The following is a 26,018-nucleotide window of genomic DNA, read 5'->3' as shown; positions in this document are numbered from 1 at the left end:
CATGCGCACTGTAGCAGTACTGATGATTTCAACAATTGTTCGTAGCTCTGGATAAAAGCATCTGTCAAATAACTGTAATGGAACACAATATTTGCTTTTCCATCACAGTTTTGTAAAAACTTTGTACACAGCATATCTGTAGGTTTTTCTGTATGCCCCCAGTCTATATATTTTCCATGTCTGCACACAGCAACAAAAATATATATTTGTGAAATATGTAATATTCTTATGGTATAGTTCTTCTAGCTGTATTTGGGTTTCTATTCAAATACGATTTTTTGAAGGGTCTAGAATTCATGAATACTTGCAACAGGAGCTTAATACACGCCAGACACTACGCCCATAACATATTTTGTATATATTTTACAGTATTAATTGTTACACAAGCTGATACTTATGTTAACACATTCAGGGTAAAGTATGGAGATTCGTTTATACAATTTCTTTATCATCTAAAATTTATATTCTCATGTAATTATACATATAAGACTCAGTAAGGCTGCATGCTTATGTTTTATGTAAGAAGTTGGAATATACTACAAATGCGATGCTCTTTAATCGTGTGCTACATCCTTTTGTTGTTACCCAAGAAATTGAAACACTGAGATACTACCAGTGCAAACCGTCGACTCTCGACATTGAGTATTTCTCACTCCGACCCTCCGTAAATTAGACCTCGTTTTCATCGCAATTTTTTTAGGACGTATTTCTCTTCAATGTAACGGTTGCAGGAAGAGGACACCCGTGCGAGACTGTATCGTTCAGACTTCCGGGTTGCTGCAGAATTTCCTTACGATTTTAAATCAATGATTTTTCTATTGTGGCCAGCGTTTGTGGGCAGTCACACACAAGTATCGAGAGAGCCGAGGATTGCAAGCACACCTCCCGCGTTCTCTTAGGCGTCATCACCATTAACTGTTGCATTATAATTGTAGCCTACTTTTAAATGAATCTTGTAAGGTAAGTGTTTTACTTACACTTTCTGTCTTCGAACAAGAAAAAGTAGTGTACCCTTTTCAGACGATTTTATGCAGTTTCGGTTTGATCGATACAATGTGTCTTTTCGTAACCGTGCTGAATACATTTTAATGATGCACATATAACTATATAAACACGAAATGTGCAGGAGAAAAGCAATCAAATAATTCAGAGGATGACACTAGCAAATAAAATATAGGTCTATGCCCCGAAGAACCGTTTCCTTCTCTTTTCTCTTTGTTTGACAGGGGTATTTTGTTCTCCCATTTGCATGAACATAGTACACGCTGAATGCATCCTGTTTATTGCGTATAGCTGTGCATGTTTTTCACGATTGGAGCGATAATGAGGTGCTGCCCATCTGTAGCATTACGAAAAGCTTTCATTTGAAGAGGTAGTATTTTTCTGTTTGATACTGATGCTGATTGGGGATTTAAAACAGCACTTTGGATTTCTCACATTTTCAGGAGTTAACGATTAGAATTGCGTGTTTTGCTTGGATTCCACAGTCCCGCTTTGAAATCGAAGCAGTCTGGGGCATACGTTATGGAAGTTCCTGTCTCAGTGTCACGTTTTATGCGAACTGTCTGGACGTATTGGATCGTTTGGTAATAGGAAATGTAACGCATAATCCTCTGGGATGTTGTCAATGTTTAATGCCGATAAATGTGTAATATGGATTTCAAAAGGACCATGTATGGAAGGTATGGGCAATTAATTTATTAGACAGATAAAAATAAATAACATTTTAAGTTAGTTACACTTCCAGACCCCTGGAAAGAAAAGCCTGGTGTGTTGTGTTGTGCTCTGATATGAGCGTGAGCAAAGAGGACAGCTGTGATTTAGGAAGCTATTTCCCCTCGACGTTAAACTATATCCTAATTCCAACGTCTCTTACGTCTGCTTTCACTGAATTGCACCTATTTCAAGTTTTCTTTTTAATGCCGAAAAGCATGGGCTAGTTTTTCATGATTGTTAATGTACAATGTGTTGATATTTGTTTCAAGCTTTGTTTGCAAAGTGTGTGTTGATTTATTATTTCTGTTACAAGGTAAATTCTTTATGGGACTATTTTTCAAAGTCTTAGATTCTCCATTAAGCTTATTCCTTTAAATACTGCTATTGTAGTATAGTATATGTAATGCACTGGCCCATATACAGTATTGCATGATGTGGCATGCATTTTGTAAGTTGTAAATATTATTGGTAAAAACCCAACAGGGTATGCTTTTCAATGTATTAGTTTTTGAAGACTTATAAGAAGAAATAAAGACTATACTTAAAATAGTTTACACATACAAAAACAATTTCTGTTTGTTAATGTTATTAGCCATAGACCTATATCAGAACTTATGATATGTTATTGATATGAATCTTGCTTATTAATATATATATATATTAAATTTGCATTAATGACATCAGGTAAGGAAACATGGTGAGATCATGGGAAATATAGCGCTCTTTACACTGCTACTTAAAATCTGAAGGTTGTTCTGGACTTACTGTCAGTCCCTTGAATATAAAGAACATATTCTATGCAATTTATTTTCTAGGCTTTGGTCAGTTTTTACCTTGGTTGCTATAAATCTCTCTACTCTGTGCTCCTGCTTATATTTCCTGTCTTCATATAATTGAGAAGTCCACTATTTGGCCTGTCTTCTCTCATCATCATCATCATCATATCTCTGTCTCTTGCTCCTTCTGTCTGCTTCCTTTGCTCTGTTCACTTCACTTTGTGCACTGTTGCTAATCAGATTCAGATTCACTGTCTGTTTTTTATGTCTGTGCTCCCCCTTATCGTTTTCTTCCATCTCTTTTGGTGCTAATTGACATTATTTACTTCTTTAAATAATGGGGGCCATGAAATTCCGCATTTAGGACGGCACAGTCTCTTAGCATCTTCATTATCTCGTGAAGTGCTGTACGTCAAATAAAACCTCTTTTTTTCCCTTACCTTTATCACCTTCACCTCCACAGATAGAGCAGAGATTATGCCTCTGTCTGTCTGTCTGTCTGTCTGTGTGGGTACATGATAGCTGAAAAATGAATGGATGAAATTGGGTAAAGGAATCACCCTTGGGACAGGGACAACTTAAAGGTGAAGCAGGTGATATTCTTTCCTGTATGTGTATACCTCAGTGAATGTCTTTATCTACTTTCATCATGCATATTTTTTTATTGCCCAGTATGTTAACTAATGTGATGTATTTCTTGTGTGCCAGTACATTTGGGAATTCTGGCTGACTAAAACTGATTTTTTAATGGAAAGATGAGGAGTATAAACATTTGGATAATTTGCAATGGTCTATTATTAAGCAACACAGAAATCAGCCTTCACCTCTCTCCCCCAGTGTTTACTGTTGGTTGAGAATGCACTTTTACATTTCACCTTTCCTGTTACTGAACAGGAGCAGAGGACAAACACGTTAACCTATAGAATGTTCTCCATTACACATTTTCTTTTCAAACAATTAAATCATTTTCTAGTTGGCTTTTGAATAGCACAGCCAGAAGGTGGAATGCCTTTCTCCTGCGTATTCTGAGGGTTTGGGGGTGGACAGAAGGACAGAATAAATGGCAGTGGCATTCTGCATTGGTCTGGCTGTTAGATATTCACAGAGGGGGTATCAGACTGGATGGGCGGTCAGAGACTGTTCACTTTTAAACCAGGGCAGTTACTGAACTTTGGCACAGCTGTTGACATGTCTCAGAGCTAAAGTTGGTCACTCTTGCCCCACTTTTGTTTGCCACTCACTTTTTTTGCTGATGAGAACTGTGTGTACTTTTGCGTACTTCTGTGTCCGGAAAGCTCAGTTAACTGTGTAGCATTTTTGCTTCTTTTAGAAAAAATACTGCCTGGTCCACTGCTCTTCTTCCCTGCAGACCTATTTGCATAAAACAATTGTCTGTGTTTTAAAGCTACATTGGTTTGATATTACGCTGACAATTGAACTGTTGTGATAGTGTTTTTGTTAAGGGAGAAAATCTTTGTCTAGTTAATAGTGTTATATTTGGAATTTAATGTTTGCCTGTGTATTGAAAAATAATGTATGGCAGTATAACCTTGAACTGATCCAGGGAATAGGAATGAGTAGTTGGACTGGCCATCCATTTTTCCTTCAGACAAGCAATGCTTTGTTTTTGTAACCAAAGAGATGTTCTCACTGGGCTTGACAATAGGGTGAGCATGTGAAAGTATTTAAAGCAGAAGGCCTCTGATGTAACTGCTCTGGAAGCTTTCTCAGATGCAGTCAGCCACATTAATACCCTCTGCAAACATTTGTTCCCTTTGGGTATTTAATTTCCTTTACACCTCAGTGAAATTAAATTTTTTTTTTAACAAGTGAGTTATCTCGGTTCATACAAGTAATTGCTTGGTGAATAATTATCCTTTAGGTTGCCATCCAGAAGCAGCTTAGAAATATATTGCAATGTTGTACTATATTATGCTTTATAATTCAAATTCTTGCAATACTGTTTTTTTCTATATGTTTACTTGGTTTTTTATTGATTTTTGGGAAAGTATCTCAGCCATTGTATGTGATGCTGTCCATATAACTAAAACATTTCCCCCTCTCACATCTGACATATGCCTCCCTGGCTACAATGCAGTGTAGATTCAGAGCTTTCTAATTTGACAAACATGAACACAACCAAAAGAAACCCCTTTTATTTTCAGAGAAAAAGGTTGTGCGAATAGTCATGGTGGGCATTCTTTGGATGTGTGTCAGTGCTATGAGAGGGTGAATGAGACCATTTTTGGCAGTGTCCCCAGGCCGCGCAGGATGGGATGCGGGCAGAGGGAGATTGAGCTTTACTGCTGTCCCTTCTGCTGTAAGCAGCCAGCCGTTTCTGTCACCCACTGCAAGCAGGTTTCCCCAGAGAGTCAGTCAGGACAGGAACATGCTGCTGTCATTTCCTTTCGGTTTTCTTGCTCACATATGAAATGGCACCAAAGATTTTATTTTTAGATTTAAACAATATAATAAACTCAGTTTGGATATGCCACTGGTGTACTACCAGTGGGTACCTTCATATTACATGCCCCTGTTTTTCTAATGTGAAAAGAGACCAGGTATGGTTGACATAGTAGTGTTCCTGTGCCAGCTCTAATAATAACCAGATCTACGGATGAATGGGTCAGAACCACCCATAGTGGGGAAGGAGAGTGAATGTAGTGAGAATTTTTACTCCTAGTTCAGGAACTATAAATAATCTGCTATTTTAGTATGACAGAAAAAGAAATGTGTTCCAGACAGCATGGTCACTGATGACTTCAGCTCAAATGATTCTGATTTAATGGCATATAAAGCCAGGCAGCCATGGCTAGGTTGTATGGAAGGGAGTCCGAGACCATGTGTAGATGCATGAAGCCACCCCAGAGTGGCAGGCTGTTAGGAGGTGTATACAATGTGCTGTACTGTGAGTGCACTAGTGCTCCTGTGTGGATCCATCCTTTGATTAGAGTCTCTGCTGGGTTGGACAGAGCAACCTGGTCACTGTCATGTGTGATTAGCAAACAGCTTGATAAGGTAATTAACTGCAATTGCAGGCTCCAAGGGAAACAGGCCCATTGTGCCAGGGCAGAACAGGCACGTATATCAAGGTTGGCAAGGGCCAGTGGGATGCTGGTGACCCTGGGGCACTTGGATCACCAGCTGGCAGAGGGCAAGATGTTTTTTTTGTCTCCTGCCCTTGATACATTGCAGAGATGCTTTAAACTCCGACAGTAATTATAATGCCAGGCCTAGCTTTCTTTTCTATTTAAATGTGGTCATCGGTGTGGGCTGTGGTTGGCTTTGGTCAAAATGTGGAAAATTTAGTGTTATATGGTGTTCACATGGTTATATTTTGACTGTAATGTAGAAGTGGTCATGCTAAATGAAAAGTAAAATATGAAATTAAGCAGAAATGTTGATATTTATGTTGTATGGTGTGTGTTTATACTTTTTTCCTGGTGCAAAAACCAATTCACACTTGGACAATGAATAATGTGATATTGCATTGATTATATTATTATATTTGGAATCTGTAATCACAGTGAAACTGCATTGGTAGCAATGCTGGTAATTGGAAATGCAATGCAAATGTTCTGAGCATTTACAGTTAAATACATTTATGCTACAATAATTGAAGTTTTGTATTTATTTATTGAATTATGATCTTAGTGGTCAGTATTTGGAATAAAAAAAAAAACATAATTTTAATCAGATTTTAATGCAGTTGTATATATTAAGTATAATTACCATTGAAAGAAATTTAGTAGCCGCAAACAGTGATTTTCCAACTTAAGCTTTTATCCCACCTGAGTTTGAGCTAACATTTTGGGCCAGAAGCCCCTGGAATGGAAAACAGGCAGTGAACAGGGCCACAGACTGATGCTACAATGCTACTGATGCTATCGTTGATGGCTAAATGGACGATTTGTTTAAATGCACGATATATAGAAGCTAAGGAAAGACACAAGGATGCAAGGAGTGAAAATAAAAGAGTGGAATGAGTCCTATGGGTCACAGACCTCACTCAATGCAAAGGCATTTGTGTTTGTCAGGGTTATGGGTCCTCCATCTCACAGGCCGCAACTTCCCATGGACAAACATATTCCCATTGTTTGTCCATGGGAAGTTGTGGCCTGTGAGATGGAGGACCCATAACTCTGACAAACGCAAATGCTTTCTTTAGGGGTGAACTCAGTTTTTATGGCTTACTCCATTAGAATAAAATCTGTGAGTGTATGGATGAGCGCTCATTTTATGGTTCTGTAGTAAAGAAATGAAGTCATAATTTTGGGTCAAGAGGAGCTGCAAATGTGAAGCCTTCTCATTTTTTCCAGATGGATGTCAATGGTTTATTATAATGCTGAAGCTACAAAAGAAATCACCTCTGTGATGTCAATTAATAGGGTAGGGCTACAACACGTGGCTAGTATGGCCTTAATTATAACACCACTCTCCCATTGAAGTCCTATAAAATGTGAACTCATCAGAAGAGCAAGAAAGGTGGTGAGGCAGGTATCTAAGGTGGTGACTTGTGTCCAAGATATTGAGGTCTTCACCCTTCACTGTCACTATCACTGTAACTGTCGGGCCCTTTAATATTACTCTAACCCAGGAAGAATAAACGAAGCTGTAGACATATTTTTGTATTACAATGATCACAGCTTTCCCTTTCAGACCATGGCTTAATGCCTTCTGGAATATTCTATCTACATAACTCCAGCTATAAGCCAGCTTGCTATTCTGCATTTTGAAATTGTAATATTGTGACCAGTCACAGCAGTGTATGATAACATGTCCTTGTGAATTCAAATGTCCGCTGTCACACACTGAGACCCAAAAAAGTCTGACATGATAATTGTCCAGAGTGCATGGTGGAATCATTGCAATCACAAAATCGGGGCCTTAACAAATGGCTGATAGCCAAAACAAGATTCAGGGGGATGCCAATCGATGAAATAACAAAGGAATTTATTTAAATGAAAAAGTTATACAAAATGATTGACGAGTGGAAGTCAGTAAATGTCTGTGCAAATGTTGGTGTTGGATGATTATACAGGGAGCTCCATAATGTTTGGGACAAAGACATATATTTCCTTTATTTGGCTATACAATTTTAGATTTGTAATGAAATGATTTGAATGTTGTTAAAGTGCACATTCTCATCTTTTATTTAAGGGTATTTTCATACAATTTGGTTTTAACCTGTAGAAATTACACCACTTTTTTATACATACCCCCAATTTCAGAGCGTTGTAATGTTTGAAACATATTAATATTATGTAAATGAAAGTAGTCATGTTTATTACCTTTGCATTAAGTGAGGTCTCTGACCCATAGGACTCATTCCAATCTTTAATGTTCACTCCTTGCATTCTTGCGTCTTTCCTAGCTCCTTAGCTTCTCCCAGTGGAGGATGCAAGAAAAGTAAGCATAGAACGGATGCAAGGAAGGAGGAATTGAGGAGTTCAGTCAAGTGACAGTGTGAAGTCATGTCAGTAACAGACATGGCAGATGGGGAGAGGTAGTATAAAAATGTATAAAAATACCCTGTAATAAAAGCTGATAACATGCACTTTAACCACATGTGAATTGTTTGATTGCAAATATAAAATTGTGGAGTACAGAGCGAAATCAAGGGGGAAAAGTCTTTGTCCCAAACATCGTGGAACTCTTTGTATATGCTGTCGGATGTTGTTAAGCAGAAAACCAAAAAACACGACTGAACAAAACGTGTGTAGCAAGAGAGAGACTGCCATCCAGGACTATACAGCCTGTTAAACCAGATACATGAAATCTCCCCAATCTTGCTTGACCAAGCCTCCTCTGTCAGCACTGGAAAAACAGACAGAATACACCAGGTAACAGATACAAGTGCAAGTGTGGTGTGACAGGGGCATACATGTAGCCATTCAGTTATTTATTAGTTAATCCTGATCAATGACAGCCTAATTAGAATTCCCATTGCGTAATGGTCTGCTGCAAATTCTTTATGAAGAGGGAAGCCTTGCGACTAACAAACTTGTTATTATTCTTAATCAATGAGCTCTGCCAAACTGGCCAATAGCTGGAGGACCCAATGTTCAGAAGCACTGTTTCTTTCTTTTTTAGGCTAAGAGGGTATGACTCAACCTGACATTCTGCCAGTCCAAATAGCTTCATTCAGGCATTTCTTGGGAAAACCGTTTGCAATTGACCAGTAACTTAGTGGGAGGATACCTTTTTACCTCTCCGGAACACCAATGCCCCCATTTGTTAAATGCTTTTGAAATACCTTGGCCCTGAAGTTAGTATTTAATTTCAGATTTGTAAATTATTTAAGACTATATGTTGAACATTAAAATACCTTTGTTGTAAATGCTAAAATTATCACTGATGTACATGGTAATAACAGTGGCACAATACATTTTATGACCTCAGAATTCATATTTTGTCAACTACCTCAATTAGTCAAATAAGGGTGTATTGTGTCCATAATTATCTGCAATGCTCTTGTGTGAAGAGTGAATCTGTAGCCAGTGGCAAAAAAAACTTTTAGCATTTAGCTAAAGTTGTGAGCATACGTTTTTAGATTTGAAAGGTGCGGGCTTGGTGTGTACTGACTGATAGTTTTATGCTGCATCTAAAATAAATCTCCTCTGAGGTCTTTTCATCTCCCTTTCTGTTCAGGCTGGTCTTTCACTAGAGAGCAGAATTAGCGGTTAAATTGGGGACATCTGATTACAAGACAAGCCAGGGTGAGAGTGAGTTTATTCGTAGCTATGCCAGTCCTTTCAGTGTAACACACTCACACAAGGTTTTTGATCTAAATTACAGGTGGAGATTGATTGATTTGATTGATTTTATTTTTTGAGTTAAAATATGTACACATTATACAGCCCAGAGGGATAACATGTTAAGGTGTTCCAACATGAGCCTTGATGGAATATTAAAAATATTTGATGATATATTGGTGAAAAGTAGGCCTACTTTAAAAGTAGTGCCACATTGACAGGAACCTCTTAGAGTATACCTCCAACAAGCACTTTCTTTATCAGTTGTGTGGTATGTAACTGACCTACAGTGATAACATTCTGAGCTCTTCGCCATGCTGTGTATCTGTCAGTATATGGCATGAGATTTAAGTGGGTCAGAATGTTTCCTCTTCATTTGAAATACTGCTATTGTCCGGGGGGATTCTGATCATGGGGGAGTTTCCTGAACAATCCTAATGAGCTCAGCCATTTATTTTTAATTAGTTTATAATGAAGTAGAGAACTACAGAGGATAGGCAAAACTGTGTAATTATCATGTTGTAAGTTCATGTTGAACTTCAGTCCTCATAGAGCAATAAAAAGGCCACACAAATCAAATATGTTCCCTTTGTAGGGTTCAGGACTGTACAGTCTGTACCATAGGTTTGAACTCTCTATTTTACACTCAAATTCTGTTATGCTGAACATTTTTTGATTTATGTTGTGTTCAGCATAATAATTGATCATTTTGTTTTTGCAGCTGCTACTACTCCTGATGTTAGTACTAATGATAGTTGTAAAAGTAAACAATAATGTTAATAATATTACATCAGGATTTATATGTTCACATGAAACAATTGAAAAAATGCATGCTACATTGCCAGTGCTTCTATTTTGCTTGATCCTCCTGATTGACCTTTGTTTATCTTTGTTTTAAGATGGCACACAAGTTTGTCCTTGCTGTGAGATACCTTGATCCACTTACTTTGCTTGTGTTTCTGTCTTTTTTCTTTGAAAGTTCTGTTTTTAATGATAATTATATGATTAAAACATGTTGTTCCTTCCTAATCTGTTTTTCATTTGCTACAACTTACATATATATAATTATTATAATTTAATACTGAATGCCTCATAATGTGGACCATGTTCTCGTGTGTCCTTTTTGACACTGCCTTTAAAGCAATAAATTGTGTAAAAAAATGTATGTCCCTGCCATCTGTAAGCCAAGGGCAAGGAATTCTATTTAAAAAGCACTGTTTCCTCCAGTACCCTATTTTCCTAATAAGAGAAGCTTGGCTTTATTTATTCTCCGTGTCTTCAGTATAAGGGTAAAAGGTTTTCACAGTCATTCACTGGTGAGCTCTGTTGCTGGGGCCCCACCCCGTTCTTTTTTCATTTGCAAAACGTAAATCCTTCTCAGACTTGCAGAGCCTGTTCTTGTTACACATTGAAAATTAGGACATTTCTGGTGTTTTATATTCATATAAATTTTTCTAATTACTGTTCTGGCAGTTCAGTTCTCTTCCTGTTGCCGTCAGGAAAAATGCTCAACACCGACACATAATGGCAGCAATATTAATGCTGCCATGTGAACGAGGGAGGTGTCTTATAAAACATAATTTCGTAAGAGCCCTAGATAGTCCCTTTTCATATGGCCCTCAGATTTGTATAATAGGATGAAAGCAGATTTTCTTTTTTTGAAGTTCCTTATAGTAAAAAATCGCCAGTTAGAGAGAATCAACATTCATTTAAAATTTTACCCTGTACATTTTTTAATGTGTTTTTTTCATTGTACAATAATCAGCATCTTCCTGACATAATGTTAATCTTGTCACACAGAAAAAAGGAATTTTAGTGGAAAAAACAATCCCCCAGCCTCAGGTTGCCATGGCTACGGTGACATCATTACTCCAGCTCTCATGCTTCAGCTGCTGGATATATGCAGTGTAAAGAACCTCAGATTCCAGGCTGGATTGAACCATAGTTACCAGCTGTTGCCAGGCAACCATAAAGTACAGCTACATCCAATAACGTGATATGGATTAGAATGACTTTCTCGAGGTGCAGGACAAAGCCAAGTGTTCACCAGGCAGAAACCTGCTTTGGAAGAATGAGATCACATTGCTTTCACTGGAGAAATTTAGAGTGCATTTGAAAATTTGTATTCATAGTTATGTTGCTATGCTGAGGCTCCGTTTTTGGTGGGAGGTGTTAATTCTATGTATATGTCATTTGTCAGTTTGGCCACTTGGAGCAGGTTCCAGTTCCAGTCTGGAGTCTTTCTGTAGTGTACATGTCTGGTCAGCTGGGGAATGTCTCTCTCTGTCTTCCATCGGTTAGAAATACAGCGGCTGAAAGGATTTAGTTTGGCAGCTAATTTGTTCTGATTCGTGAAAAATGTCCTGTATTTATGTTACATAAAATATTTAGCATTGTGTTTAACTGCTTTAAAGCAGGTTGAGTAGTTTACAGTTTGTATTGATGTCTTGCATAACAGTTATTTTGGCAGGCAGGCTATGTTCTTGTTGTGGGAGTGCCATTGAAGATCTTGTTTTTCCAAATAATAATAGTCAGATAACATGAAGGAAACAAGGATGCTGAAACCGATGTAAATATAATTGTGCAATGCATGTGTGAGAGACAGGTGACAGCTATGTTGTATGTAAGAGGAGAAAAATGTGTGCCAAACGTCAAGGTAATATGTACAGAAATTCATCAGTTTCTGTCAATATCTGAGACATATCTGAGACTGAGTCTATTACTAGGGGCATCATAACATGCAATGTGGCCCGTAATTACTTCCATAAAATGTTTTCATTTTGAACAGCATAATGCATTTTCATTCAATTGCATATGACAAAAATGAATAGAAATACTCTGCTTGAAACAGACTATTGTCTCTGGCCTGACTACTCATTCAGAGTGTAAAAGCTTGCTGCTGCAGTTCATGATGCCACATTTTCTCAAGGGGAGAACAAAGCAAAGGTAACTTGAGACAAAGTATTGTGATTTGAGACACCGAGAAGAATCTACTCATTTATTTCATTTCTTTCAGATTCATGAATAACAGAGCACCATCCAACAAAAGATATCAGCCAACTGAGTATGAACATGCAGCCAACTGCGCCACACATGCGGTGAGTGAGTGCCCTTGTCTGTTTTTCTGTTAGATTGCACCCTCACAGACTCTGTAGACCAAAAAAGCACTGAAAAAAGAGGAAACAAGATGTGGGTTTAGCACGGACACAGAAGAACGGCAGGAAATAGTGGAGAACGGGGGTTAGGATAGTCTTTGGGTAAGGGACGTGCAGGAAACTTCCTTTAGATGAAAGGAGCTGCTTCCAACTCTGCAGAAAGAATAGTTCTTCCTCTTAGACTTCTCTTTGTTGTGCACTTCATACTTCATCCTATAATTATTTTTCTCCTGAAAGCATTATTTTTAGTTATGTTTTATTCTTAGTATGTTTTTGGTGTGTCTCACTGGCACCCCTGACTGTGGCTGTTTTGCTGTGTGGCAGTTGGTCAGGTGTTATCCTGAATGGACTAATCTTATATGTTACTAAAACACATCTGGTCTGCTGTTTTACTGCAGGAAAGAGTGGACCATGATCAGCATCCTGTAGTCAAGATTAATCTTCTATGTATCTTAGATGTCTATCATGTAATATGTAAGGAAGGAAGAGGAAACATGGTTTGAAAAGACATTCTATTGTGTCGCACAAATGGGGTTAGTGTGCTTATGGCTCATCTTTTAATCTTAGGGGAATTCTACCAGTGGCTATAGAGGCACCGAATTTCTAGATATGAAATACATTTTATACCACATTTGGTTTAGGTAGGGTTTGATCAGTCTTGAGTTTTGGCCGCTGACAGTTGGAGAAGAACCAAAATGAGCACAGCTGTGAGAAGATGTGTTGTTGACTAATGAATAATTTATTGGACCCCAGAAGTGACAGATGGGATGATTTACATTTGCAGATCAAAGTCGGTCTTTTCCCACTGCAGTAATAATGGAGAGTCCATCAATATCAGTCAAAAACTGAGAGCAGTTTTCCAAGAAGCAAAGCTTTTCTGGTTGAATTCAAAACATTCCTGCTAATATGTACCACTTTCAATGAAAGTTCTTCTGAGTATGACTTGAAGTTTCTTTTTCTGCTATTACTCAGCTCTGGATAATTCCGAGCATCATTGGCAGCTCCCTCCTGCACTTCCTGTCTGATGACCAATGGGAGACCATCTCCGCCTGGATCTATGGCTTTGGCTTGTCTGGACTTTTCATCGTGTCCACAGTTTTTCACACCATCTCTTGGAAGAAGAGTCACCTCCGGTAGGAATAGAAGTGATGGCAACTGGTTTTAGTGCTCATATCCCACCTTTTACAGGCCAGTGTTATAGGATTACTGGGTTTAGCTGCTGTGTATTGTAAGTGCTTCCAGTTGAAATATAGCTATGCCCTTGACACCTTATCATACCCTGAACCTTGGGCTGGGTGATAAAATGATCTCAGTAATTAACACAATAAATTTCACAATATTAATAAGAAATGTTGGACTTATTCCTTATTTTATGTGTGTTTTCCTCCAACAGCATTACGTAGCTTGAATGCAGAGATCAAACACAAAATGAACAGCTAATCATGGTACTGGAATAGGCCTATGCAGCCGCTTGCCTGCTGTTGTTGTACACACACAGCAATGCTAAAGAATTGCGGAAGAACCACACCAAGATCAGCTGGTCTGTGACCGACCTCAGTTGAGAGGAGATTGTGGCCTCCAAGGCTGATTAAATTTACAGGAGTAAGATTCCGAGGGAGCAGCATGATGAAACAAAACTAACGCCAATTTCTGGTGTACAAAAAACGTGCACTGGAGTGGACTGCACTGGACATAAGTGTTTGAAGACCTCTAAGGTAGTCCGTAGCCTTCTATGCAACTGATATAGGCTGCTGCTCCCCTTTCAAGACATGTCCTTTGTGACATCGCAGTTGTCCTTTAAGGCACTGCAAGAACTACCCTAATCAAATTAAAGGCATTTATACAATACTGTGTCTGTTTATTAGTTTTTTTTTTTAATCTCAGAACTAATGGTGAGCTTAGTGTGTCATACTTGATCCAAGGTAATTGCACATTTAGTTTTTATATTATTTTAACATTGAATAACTAATTAAGCTTATGTAACTGTGGCAATTGTGATTATTTTTTGAAACATTAATGAAACATTTTTTCTGTTAAAACAGTGGAACCCATTTGTGAGCATAGCAGATGAAGAAATAACCTGGATGTAGGGATAATTGTCCTTAACTTTGACTCATGTTTAAGTTCTGGTATTCTTTTTTTTTTTTTTTTTTTGATCGATCGGTCAGTGATCACTAAATGCAACTCGCCAAACTTTATGAAGAATTAACCTTAACAATGATCTAACACAAACTTAATTGTAAGTCAACGGTTAGTGAAAATATTGATTGAATCCTGGCCACAGTCTTTCACAGGCATCTAAGTGGAATGAGTGCTGTGGTATAATTTTCCAGCAGTTTCTCTCTAACCATAATTGCAGGAACAGTAAATGATTAGTTCTCTGTGTCCGTATAATTTGTCTTATTTATCCTATCAGTGAGCGTCCCTTAGTATTCATGGTAATGCAGTGTTATATTTCATGTCAGCATAAATTGCTTTGCTTACTTTGTTGTTGTTTCCACAAACCATTTTGGCCAGACAATGCACTGCCATGCTCTGTAATGTTTATGGTAAATGGTCTAAGTGGGAGTGTAGTCACAGGCATTAGCAGCTGTTGTTGAGGAACTGTGCTTAATGAGATTGTGTTAGCAAATGACTGGTTGTATAATTTCAGGAAATGCATGTTAACGGTTGAAGGTTAGGGCCATCTGAGAAGCAAATAGGTCCTTATAATGAACAATTATTGAAGCTGTCAGACACTGAAACGGAATGAATTTCACAAAAATTGGCCAGAAAATGAAGCCAGTGGCTTGACTGATTTTCCTTTCGGTTGTAGGAGGTTGCAATCTGTAACGGAGTAAGAGCAGCATGCTCGAGCAGGGTTATGATCTATGGAAGGACCAGCCTAGTTGTTGGATTTCAGTGGGGGGGATTAAACAAGGGCAGTATAGAAATAGAACAGCTGATAGCCGTGTTCCTGTGGAGTGAGTCTTGGCTACAGCTTTTTTTTCTCTCTCTCTCTCTCTCTCGTGACAGGATGGTCGAACACTGTTTCCACATGTGCGACAGGATGGTGATCTATTTTTTCATTGCAGCCTCCTACGCCCCCTGGTGAGTGTAGACTATACGCACGCCCGATTTTTCACTCACGCAATATCCAAACAGTTTTCTAATACAGCCTGTTTTTGCCTGTGTGGCCTCACAGCGTGAGCTCAATTCTCTTTACATGATATTTCCTTCCGTCTCACTCTGAGGAGAGTTGGCAAAACTGCGTCCTGAGCACATGATTGTTACATTTTGACGTTACATTTTGTATTAAAGCTTAACAGCATATGTGGCATTGTAAAGTCTGGCAATTCATACAGCCAGTTACCAAAACAAGAGCTTTTTCAGGTTTTTACAAAGCATGTGCTTGAGGAAACCATAGTGAGTTAGGGGGTTAGAGAGCTATTTATTATTTCTGTGCATATTGTAATTCAGATGATTTTTAAGTCAATGAAAACAAAATGGAACATGTAACCCAAAAAATTGGGAAGAAGATTAGGGGATAATTCAGTGAATATAATATTTCTAGTATAAAGTGCATTTATGTGCAGTTACACCAGAAAGATTTTGCGTGCTGTTATGTTGTATTGTCTAAAACCATACGTGTTACCCTTCTTAGCCAAGTCTGTCTTGTAAGAAATCTCAATGGGACTATGCTGATAAAATAAAGGTTAAATTAATTTTTTAAATGTAAACTTAGACATAATATCAGTCAACATTTGTAGATGTGTTAAACAACTGCACTCATTCCAACAATTAAAATTCAAACATACTGTCCAATTTAACAAAGGAAGTCATATTATTTATTCAATGTTGCTACCCTAAAGGAGACTGAAACTGAAATAAACTGCTCTGCTAGGAAGTTTTGCTCATGATTCACGAACATGATAGACATTCATGTCTTAATCAAAATAAAAACTTTTTTTTGACTACATCCAGCTACAATTTTTGTTAGTTTTGGTTTTATCTTTATTTCAACCAGCATATAATTTGAGAAATATACTGTTATGTGACTACACTTGTTACAAAACAGTAAATATGCACTTTTCTCCATGGTAATCCTTTACCCATTTTCCAGTCTTATCCTGTGTTTTCAAATTGTGCTTAAAATGCCTGGTGATCTGTCATCACCCCCAGGCTGAACCTGAGAGAGCTGGGGCCATGGGCCTCCCACATGCGCTGGCTCATCTGGATCATGGCTTCTGTGGGGACTGCGTACGTCTTCTTCTTCCATGAGAGGTACAGTATGTGCTGGATGGTGGGCTCTGCTTAGACCCGTCGCCATGTAGAAAGGGGTCATCTGGGAGTCTAGACCCATTTCAACCTGGGACATGCTGGAAAACACTGTCTCAGGAGTTATTCTAGAATATCTCATAAATAGTCAAAGGGGTCAGATCATGTGACTAAGGAGGCCTTGAAATTTTGGTGATGCCGGTGTAGTGCGCATTTGACAGTCACCCAAAGGTGAAAGAGCCCCCTCTACAGGGAATAAATATTTAAATATGGGATGTATGTGTAGTGTTAAGTAAGGATTGATATTAACCTGAAAAAATCTGTGTACCTAAATTGTGGCAGGAACATGCACCCCACACCGTTACAGCACTGCCAGCACCCTTTACTTTTGGAACACTGCTGTGAGAGAGAGAGAGATGAGAGAGATAAAGAGGAAAATGAGGCGTTCCTCATTTAGCAGAGCATGTACATGTGAAATCTGTATGGTCACCAATTACTTAATTATTAAGACTTCTAGATAACCAATCTATTAGATTGGTATTGGTATTGGTAGATGTCTAAGCATAACTTCTTCACATAACATAATAGGTATCTAAACATAATTTCTTTGCTTTTCCCCAGGTATAAGATTGTGGAGCTAATATGCTACACAATCATGGGAGTCTTTCCGGCGTTAGTGATCCTTTCAATGGTAAGGACCAGACAGTAAGTGTATGTAAGTGCTATGTGGGAGAACCCTGCCCGCTGCTGCCCGCTGAAGCTCCCGCCGGCAAGCTTAGCAAGATGGTCGTCATCACTGCTGCAAATCAAAGGCACACATCTAGTTAACGGCGGCACCTTTACAGTTGATGATGAAGTGATAATGGAGGGGGCACTGCAGGTGCTGGACTGTAGCAATAAATTGTGAATCTAAAATCTGGAAAAGGATCCAATGTGCAGAAATAAGTGTATAAGTGGTAGTCATGTGGGATTAAATTGAAAAGGAAGGCTAAGTAGGGGATTATGAAGTCTGCATCCACAGTATTTCCACCTTAGTTTATAAGCGATCATTGAATTGTTGAACATATGTGCTTAAATGTTTTTCTCTTGTACTTGTACTGCAGGAAATAAGGAATTTGTGTTAGTGTTGATTTCAGGAGTTGTTTTGTGGCTGTGGTGTTGGTGTGAATGTTGACGTCAGGTGTTGTTCTGTGGCTGTAGTGTTGGTGTGGGCGTTGATGTCAGGTGTTGTTCTGTGGATGTTATGTAGTATGAGTGTTGATGTCAGGTGTTGTTCTGTGGCAGTAGTGTTGGTGTGGGTGTTGATTTCAGGAGTTGTTTTGTGGTGTTGGTGTGAATGTTGACGTCAGGTGTTGTTCTGTGGCTGTAGTGTTGGTGTGGGCGTTGATGTCAGGTGTTGTTCTGTGGATGTTATGTAGTATGAGTGTTGATGTCAGGTGTTGTTCTGTGGCAGTAGTGTTGGTGTGGGTGTTGATTTCAGGAGTTGTTTTGTGGTGTTGGTGTGAATGTTGACGTCAGGTGTTGTTCTGTGGCTGTAGTGTTGGTGTGGGCGTTGATGTCAGGTGTTGTTCTGTGGATGTTATGTAGTATGAGTGTTGATGTCAGGTGTTGTTCTGTGGCAGTAGTGTTGGTGTGGGTGTTGATTTCAGGAGTTGTTTTGTGGTGTTGGTGTGAATGTTGACGTCAGGTGTTGTTCTGTGGCTGTAGTGTTGGTGTGGGCGTTGATGTCAGGTGTTGTTCTGTGGATGTTATGTAGTATGAGTGTTGATGGTTGTTCTTTTTTATAGGCTGACAGGGATGGCCTTTTCGAGTTAATCGTGGGCGGCATGTTCTACTGCCTGGGCATGGTCTTCTTCAAGAGTGATGGGCTCATCCCATTTGCCCATGCCATCTGGCACCTCTTTGTGGCCATCGGAGCTGGCATTCATTACTACGCTATCTGGAGGTATCTGTACACACCGGGGACTAGTGAAATGAAGACGTCCAGATGACACACAAGGGCTGTTTGCCCGTGCTAAACCTCCCTGGGCCCCACCACCACCAGGCTGCGGGGAAGCAAGAGCCTCCTGAGTAGTGATTCTAACTGGTTTAGTGCGCTAGTTTATTCACTCTTTTTATTCTTCTTCTCACAGTGATTACATGACTTCTTGCTCAATATCACTTTGAAAACAGTGTTCGAATTAATAGATTCAATGAAAATTATGCCCCATCATATTTATCCAGTATTTCAAAAAGGAAAAGAAATATACTGTCTTGGATATTTATGTTACAGTCTATTTATTTAGGTGAACAGGTGCCCAGGGTTGTAGCCTTCCTTGGTGGGAAAAGTGTTTGCTAGGGCGCATTGAAAATCATGGTTTGATATCACTAAAGCTGTTCTAAGACCAATGATGGTGTTTGCCATTACCTGTGAATGTCTCTCCATAGCTGACAATGTTAGAAAAAAAGTGTTGCTAGACAGACTTTGACTTGCCATATAAATGGATGCCTTCGATAATCCCAATTAATTTATTGAATTATTCAAGGCTCCATTCTGAGTGTCAAGTAGGGAACCACATGCGAAATCCTTTATATTTACATTGATTTTTACAATGATATTCCGCTTGAAGCAATTTTTCTATATTTCTTGCATAATGTAACTGAAAAATGAATAACAAATGGTAGTCTGGCTGACTGTCTTGCCTCACTGGTTGTAGGGTCTAAAATTCTCAAAAGATCAACATAAAAATGTACTATAGGCCAATTAAGTGTGGGCGGATCTTAATGCAGTATAGTTGTTCTCTAGAATTTCCCATTTTAGTGGTAGCAGCTCACATAATCTTATGGAGTTGTCTCTTTCAGTCCCCCCTGAAGGATATTTATGTTCAGTGCAGATTGGCAGTATGGCCTAAGGCCTTTCCAAAATTTAAAGCACTGAATATCCTAAACATCTGCTTCTAAAATTCTGAACCTCTTTTTTACCGTTTACTTGGATTGTTTGGATTGGATATGTTTTTTGTCAAGTCCTAGGGCCTGTTTTTATGAGGTCCTTTAGCACACATGAAAACTAATAACACAACCAATGATTGATGCAAAACAAATAACATGACCAATCATTAGTTATGTTATTGGTTATGCGTGTGATAAAAGGTTTTGAACATGCTGAAAGTCTTTGTAAATCAGGCCATTAATCTCTTACCTTGTTTTCCTTTGTCAGAGATGATATTGCAGCGTTAAAGGTCAAAGGTCAATAATATAGCAATATTCAGTTTAGTGGATTTTTTTTCACCAGAACATGCTCTGCATTGTCACTTTTGTTCCTATGAAAAATGACAGATTGAATACATGAATGAGAGAACCTGTAATTTTTTCTTTTGAGAAGTAAAAGGGAAGCTGATGAATTTTAACAAAATATTGCTTAGATAGGCACTGCAGTATCTCTTCAACAGTGTAATAGGCTAGAGATGACAGCCAAGGATAGTATTTTGTTAATCATATCAGCACATCAAAAGAAAAAGATTGAGACATTTACCTTTTTGATCAAAGAGTAACAAATAATGCTACACTCTCAGTGGCTAACCAAGAGACGGGAGCACACTGAGGTAAATTAATCAACCTGCTGTTTGTGTATGTGTGTGTTTTTCATCAATGAGAACAGTGAGCTGAATGGTTTTGGGTAAAAACTGACCAAGAGCCCCATATCAATATGCTGTAGGGAAGATGATTGTGACAATGATGAGAAATCCTTTGAAAACTTGAAACCATTCCAAGGCCCTCTTTAGCCTGCTGGCACTGGAGCTCCTGTCAGCCGCTAATAGTACTGTATACATTCCTGTGGGTCTAAGTGCTCTGTCTCAACTCAAGACATACCTGCATGTTTGCCAGAACAACATGCAACTCCAATTTATGTAGCCTAAACAATGGGACTCTTTGATTGTTGTGAGTTCATGCTATGTTCCATACAATATGTCAATTGAAGTGCCATATCTTATGCTCTCTCTAAATTCTCTCAAATGGTGTTTTCACTTTTGACATTTTCTTATTCAACTGCTGTGTCATAGTCACTGAATCACCTTTTTTGCCATTGTGTTAATGCATTTCTGTCTTCGGTGAGCTTGTTTTTAAGTATCACAAAAGAACACTAGTGTACATGAACAAATGAGATCTTCTGACTCATATGAGTTACACTGTCAAGCTTTGAGGCAGAGCCTATTGGACATTCACAAAAATCAAAACAAATGGTATTGTGTACATGCACGAATGTAAAATTTCAGTTTTTCATTCAGCTTTGTAAAGACTAATGAACAAGCATTCCAGTTAAAATGTCCCTTACCTCCTTAGCCACAGTAATGGCATTGCACAATACACTTCATGTGATAAAGAAATTTCACAGAGAAAATGTTATGCTGCAAGACCTCTCAAATATTTTCCTTTTGGACCTGGTAATCTTACATGAAAGGTTTCACAGCACAACATTTAGTCTGCATTCCATTATTTCCTCACATGATTAAATAACAGTGTTACTGCCTCATTAAGAACATCGAACATATTCTACAAGGTATTTCTACTGTTTCTTAATATAGGATATCATTTATTGTACAGTCATTGTATTAGTTCCCTCCTTTATTGGATGTGTAACATATTGTCAGATCTTGCATTTAAAATTCCTGTGTATATTTAAAGCCACAAGAGGGAGCACTGTTTTTCTAAATATACTCTTGAGGTTTTGGGGCATTTGAGAAACACAACTATAATTGTTCTTTGTTTTAGGATGCTATTTTTATCTTCTAAAGTTTTCTCAACAAATCTTAAAGTGAGGTGTTTTTGAATGCTTCACACCACAGAACTGAAGCACCCTCAAGTTTGTGTTTGAATAAGATTGCACTGAAAGCAGTAACTGCCTCCTCGTATGAGAACACAAACCAGTTTTACACAGAATGTGATTCAAATAAGTTGTCACAGGTAGATGTTGTCGCCTTGTGACTGGCACCTTGTGACTATGTTCAGTGTCATCGACTGCTGTAACTGTTTGTAATGAAATATCAATGAAAGACTATTACAATAGGTGATCTACTGATGTCATCAATGAATAAGCAGTGACAATTCCCTTACTTTTCTACCTTATGTTTTCATATGTAATTATTTTAAGTTGTTCTGGGTGTCCTTTTTGGAAAATGAAACACTTTGAGGTAATAATACTTGATTATATTTTCACATTTAAAATTTTGTTCAATAATATTGGGCTACCTTATGTCTGTCATGTCCTACAGCCCAACAAATTATTTAGAGTGCAGGTGAAAGCAGCCATCTTTTATTTTCTTTCCTCTTTGTTTAATACAAGTTTTATATTGTATACTCAAGAGCAGCACATGGCATATAAGCCATTTTCAAGGTGTTCCACATTTGTAGGCAAAAGGGGTGAGCAGTCATGCAAACCATTATTTCAGCAAATATTCATGCAATGTAATATTGCAATGGCATTTTTACAGTGCAATCCTTGGGACAGATATTTCAAACATTCTAGGATCTGACCTTATTTCATTATGGCTTTTTTTTTTTTTTTTTTTTTTTAAAGTGGAAAATAGATTTGTCCTGTCCTTTCTGGTGATCAGTAGTTCGCTGATGTTATAACAGTAAAATCAAATATATTCTCCCAGTGTTTTAAAAAGACACAGACCTGAAATGAGAATGTACTATAGAGTGGGTGTATTAATACTGAGGCCTTTGCTGCCATAGCCCTTAATTACTGGGGAATAGAACAGATGACTTCTACCAGAGGTAGAAGTAGAAATTAACATTACCCCCCTGGTGTTGCTCACAGATCTTATAGAAACCTTTATAACAAGATAGCTATTATCATACTGACAGTTTGGACTCACTTTTGATGCATTAATTTAATGTTATCACCTATTTTAGTTTATGGACTCATAATTTATTGTTCCAATTTATTGTTCCATAATTTATTGTTTGTTTATAAACAAGCAAATAAACATCACATATAATGAATAGCTGAAAAACACCACAAGATTGCCTTCATTTGTTGTAGTTGAAATAAACAAAAAAACATGGCCAAATTAGATGAGAAAGACTGTAGTCGTGTATATCAACAGAGTGCATGCTGTGTATGGTGCTTCCCAAATTAGTTTTTGTTTGTTCACGAAGACGCACACAAAAGTACCAGTGAACATCATAATGGTGGTAACTTCTGTTTTTCCAAATTAGAATCACTAATGGACACCTATCTGAAGGGTTTGGGATGTGATGTCAGAATGGATGGCATGTCACTTGCACTGAAAACCCCTTTCAACAGCTGCTGCACTCCCAATGATCCCCTCTGCAGGTTTACTATCATAGCCACACTGCCTATAACTTTCAGAATGATGTTTTCTAATGTACATATATGGGTGGTGACTTTGTATATCAGTGTAGTTTTAATACTGTGACAATTATGTATTATTCTGTGAAGCTGGCCATGGTTTTAAATCTGTAATGGTGGCTTTACTGTGAGGCTTGCGAATGTTCTCTTGAGTGTCATTTTCAAAATTAAGACCTGTAATATCTGTGGTGATGGTTGTATTTTTAAATGTGTTTAATAACATACATTTACTACAGTTTTGTGTGTTGTGTGTTTTTTTTTTTTATTTGAACATGGACACAGTGCATATACTTAACTTCCATATCAATACTGATCAGCTGATAAATGTGCTGCTATTCAGATATTTATGTGGTGGTTATAAGTGTGGTCTCTAAACCGACAGGCATAGTGCAGGAGTTGAGGCACTCTTACAGTAAAGGGTTGCAGCTGGCTCTTGGTGCTTTCATTGTTTTGTCTTTGAGATTGGACTCTAATAATTTCAAGATGCCGCTAATACCAGATACTCTTGTGACATATGTTGGCAAGCCTGTCACAATTTGGCTGCAGTGACAATTAAGGTGCAGAAAAATATATATATTCATGAAAAAATTGCATAACATTAGAGAGTAGAGCCTCCAGAGAATGCTAGAATGAAAGTGGTTTGCACAGAATTTTATTCCTGAAATAGGCTTCAGTTTTGTTGTTGGGAAACTGGAGATAAGTTCATGTCAGTGTTGAATGTAAATTTAAATTATATGGCCTGAAGTATTTACACATTCCATTCGTGTGGTACTTTATTAGTTTATGTGATAACACAACAGTTATTTTTGATCGGTTACTAAAAAGCTATCTGGAAAGCCTATGGTCATGTAATAGAACCGATTGGTTCTATTACAGTAAGAAAGGAGTTCCAATAATGCCCAGTAGATGGAGACAATAAACCTGTGGATAGGTGCTCATTCAAAGATAGGCTAGATGCTGTCCAAACACCAGCCGAAAGCTCACGGAGTTCGCATATCTCCGGCAGGAGTCGGACCCTGGGAATGCAGATAAGATACGCCTGCGGTCTGGAAGGGTAGCCCTGAGAGACGCACCAATAACGAAAAACGTGAACACCGGAGACTGAGCAAGTTTTGAGGCAAGATAATATAGCGGCAGCGCTGCATATTGGACGGAGACAATTTTACTGCAATTCATTCCAAATTCAGCGTGAGGAAATATGAAGAACATGAGAATGGCAGCAGTATGGGTACTGCCGCTGCAGACAACGTGAGTAGCACCTGATGTCTTTGTCGCTAGATGGTTTACATATCATTTTTAACAATAACTCAAATACCGATGCAGGTTATTTAGACTAGCGCAGTCTAAAATTAAAGAAACAAACAATTGATACAGCAGTAACATAATCTGCATTATTACAGCGAATGGTGGTCTCTTATTCTCTGTCAATAGACTATTAATAGCCTATTATCAAAAAACTATTGCGATCGAAATGTGATTTCGAAAATACTTGAGGTAAAGGAAATTATCGATAAGCCTAAGACTTACTGTATCAGCGAGTTACCTGCAACAGGCGTAGTTTTGATTAATTAAATGTTTGGCAGGTGCCTCTCTGTTGGCGGTTGGTTGCTACTGGAGACCTAACTGTCTGAACTACACATAGGGCTGCACACTGCATTAATTCAATGTTGGCTGTTGGTATACTTCGGCGAGCAGATTTAATTCATTGTCCAAAAACTAATTTTATTGAAACTACCGACTTAAGTCGACTTTATAATTCAGCTTAGCGAATATATTTAGTAGCCTACAATAAAAGCACGCGGATTTTAGTTCAAATTGTACTATGTGTTTTCAATACAAAGGTTGGTAATATTATCAGTATTTGTGTCAATATTTGTAATAACATTCACCTCATTTTAGCTGAAGTGATAGGCAATTATGCTGATTATGCTGTAATAAATTCTAAGGCATTATAAGATTCTACAGCAATGCAAAGTGATTTTTTGATTATTTTGAATGCTGGAATTAAAGGAGTAATTTGGCATTGTGCTTACTGAATGTGTCTAAGCAGCTATATAACCAGTATGTTATACGTTTTAAGAGCTTTTAAAGGTTAATTGTTTCCTGCTGGTTCACCTGGCTTAGTCATTTGAGGACACTGCCTATTGGACATCTTCCTCTTTGTCTATAAGTATTTTCTGCAGGCAGATGCTTTGTGAATTGATAGATAATTCACAGGTATGAAAAGCATTTCTACAAAACATGATTTAACCCTGGGGTACCTAAAAAAAGAGGTTATCTTGAAAGGATGGCTTGTGGCTGATGAAGATTGCAGCCTTTCAGAGAGCCAGGGCCGCTGGTGTCTGTGCTCACTTAGCCCCTTCCCCCTGCACCCCACCATTGAAGCTTCAACAAAGAGCAAAATGTTTCACTAAAAATGGGTGTGGATCATTAACATTATTATTCTTAGAGCATGCACACTATTCACTTCTCAGAATTTGCATGCATTACTGTGTGTTCGGCTGACGCGGTTATCCCCTTTGTCCTTTTGCAGCCAGGGTGGTGGGCTTGTCGGATGAAGTGGGGCTGCAGAGATACAGTGCGTTACCTCCGTCGTACGCTGCACACCCCAGGCTGGCTGGATGCAGGGGAGAAGGCACTCTGCAGTAAGGTAGCTAAGCACACACTGAGCCACAGTCTCTGTCTGCAGCTGAAAGGTACCCCTGCACTACGACAGCACCCACCACTGAGCCAGTTATACAATGGCAGACAAATCTACCCCCCCCCCCCACCACCACTCCCTCTCCTCCCCCCACCTCACACACTCTTTGTGAATAGCACAGGTGTGGATCATCCTAGAGCTGGTTGTGATTCTTTTCCAAGGAGGGATAAGACGAGCAGATTGTACTCTCTGCAGACAGATTTGTTCCTTTGATTTAGTCATTGCAATTCAGTCGTCATAGTCCATGCCAAATGAATTCATGCGGTGCAGACTGCAGTGGGATTTCTGTCTCATTAGAACACT

The 26,018-nt window shown here is 38.5% G+C and overlaps 2 protein-coding genes across 7 annotated transcripts in view; both read left to right on the top strand.

The window, feature by feature from the left end:
* The first annotated feature begins 672 nt into the window (after positions 1-672).
* On the top strand, positions 673-23,249 carry LOC135248205 (monocyte to macrophage differentiation factor 2-like). 4 transcript variants are annotated; one of them, XM_064322552.1, is made up of 7 exons: positions 673-960; positions 12,264-12,345; positions 13,375-13,535; positions 15,418-15,492; positions 16,564-16,665; positions 17,281-17,350; positions 18,447-23,249. In XM_064322552.1, exons 1-7 carry the CDS (start codon positions 947-949, stop codon positions 18,648-18,650), a joined length of 708 nt encoding a protein of 235 aa, XP_064178622.1. In that variant the 5' UTR covers positions 673-946; the 3' UTR covers positions 18,651-23,249. The 4 variants fall into 4 exon arrangements, with proteins under 4 accessions (XP_064178622.1, XP_064178623.1, XP_064178621.1 ...); XM_064322553.1 differs by lacking the exon at positions 673-960 and adding an exon at positions 1,002-1,372; XM_064322551.1 differs by lacking the exon at positions 673-960 and adding an exon at positions 1,382-1,682.
* Positions 23,250-23,374: 125 nt separating this feature from the next.
* radil (Ras association and DIL domains) overlaps positions 23,375-26,018 on the top strand; it is a 42,364-nt gene continuing 39,720 nt past the window's right edge. For 2 of the 3 annotated variants that reach the window (XM_064322545.1, XM_064322544.1), the window contains exons 1-2: positions 23,375-24,262; positions 25,548-25,664. In XM_064322545.1, coding sequence (XP_064178615.1) covers positions 25,636-25,664 — 29 coding nt within the window. In that variant the 5' untranslated portion in view covers positions 23,375-24,262; positions 25,548-25,635. The remainder of the gene's footprint in view (positions 24,263-25,547; positions 25,665-26,018) is intronic. The other variant, XM_064322546.1, reaches the window with a different exon arrangement.

Source organism: Anguilla rostrata, chromosome 2 (assembly GCF_018555375.3).
Source record: "Anguilla rostrata isolate EN2019 chromosome 2, ASM1855537v3, whole genome shotgun sequence".
Taxonomy (NCBI): Eukaryota; Metazoa; Chordata; class Actinopteri; order Anguilliformes; family Anguillidae; genus Anguilla; species Anguilla rostrata.
This window is presented reverse-complemented; position numbering and strand designations above follow the sequence as displayed.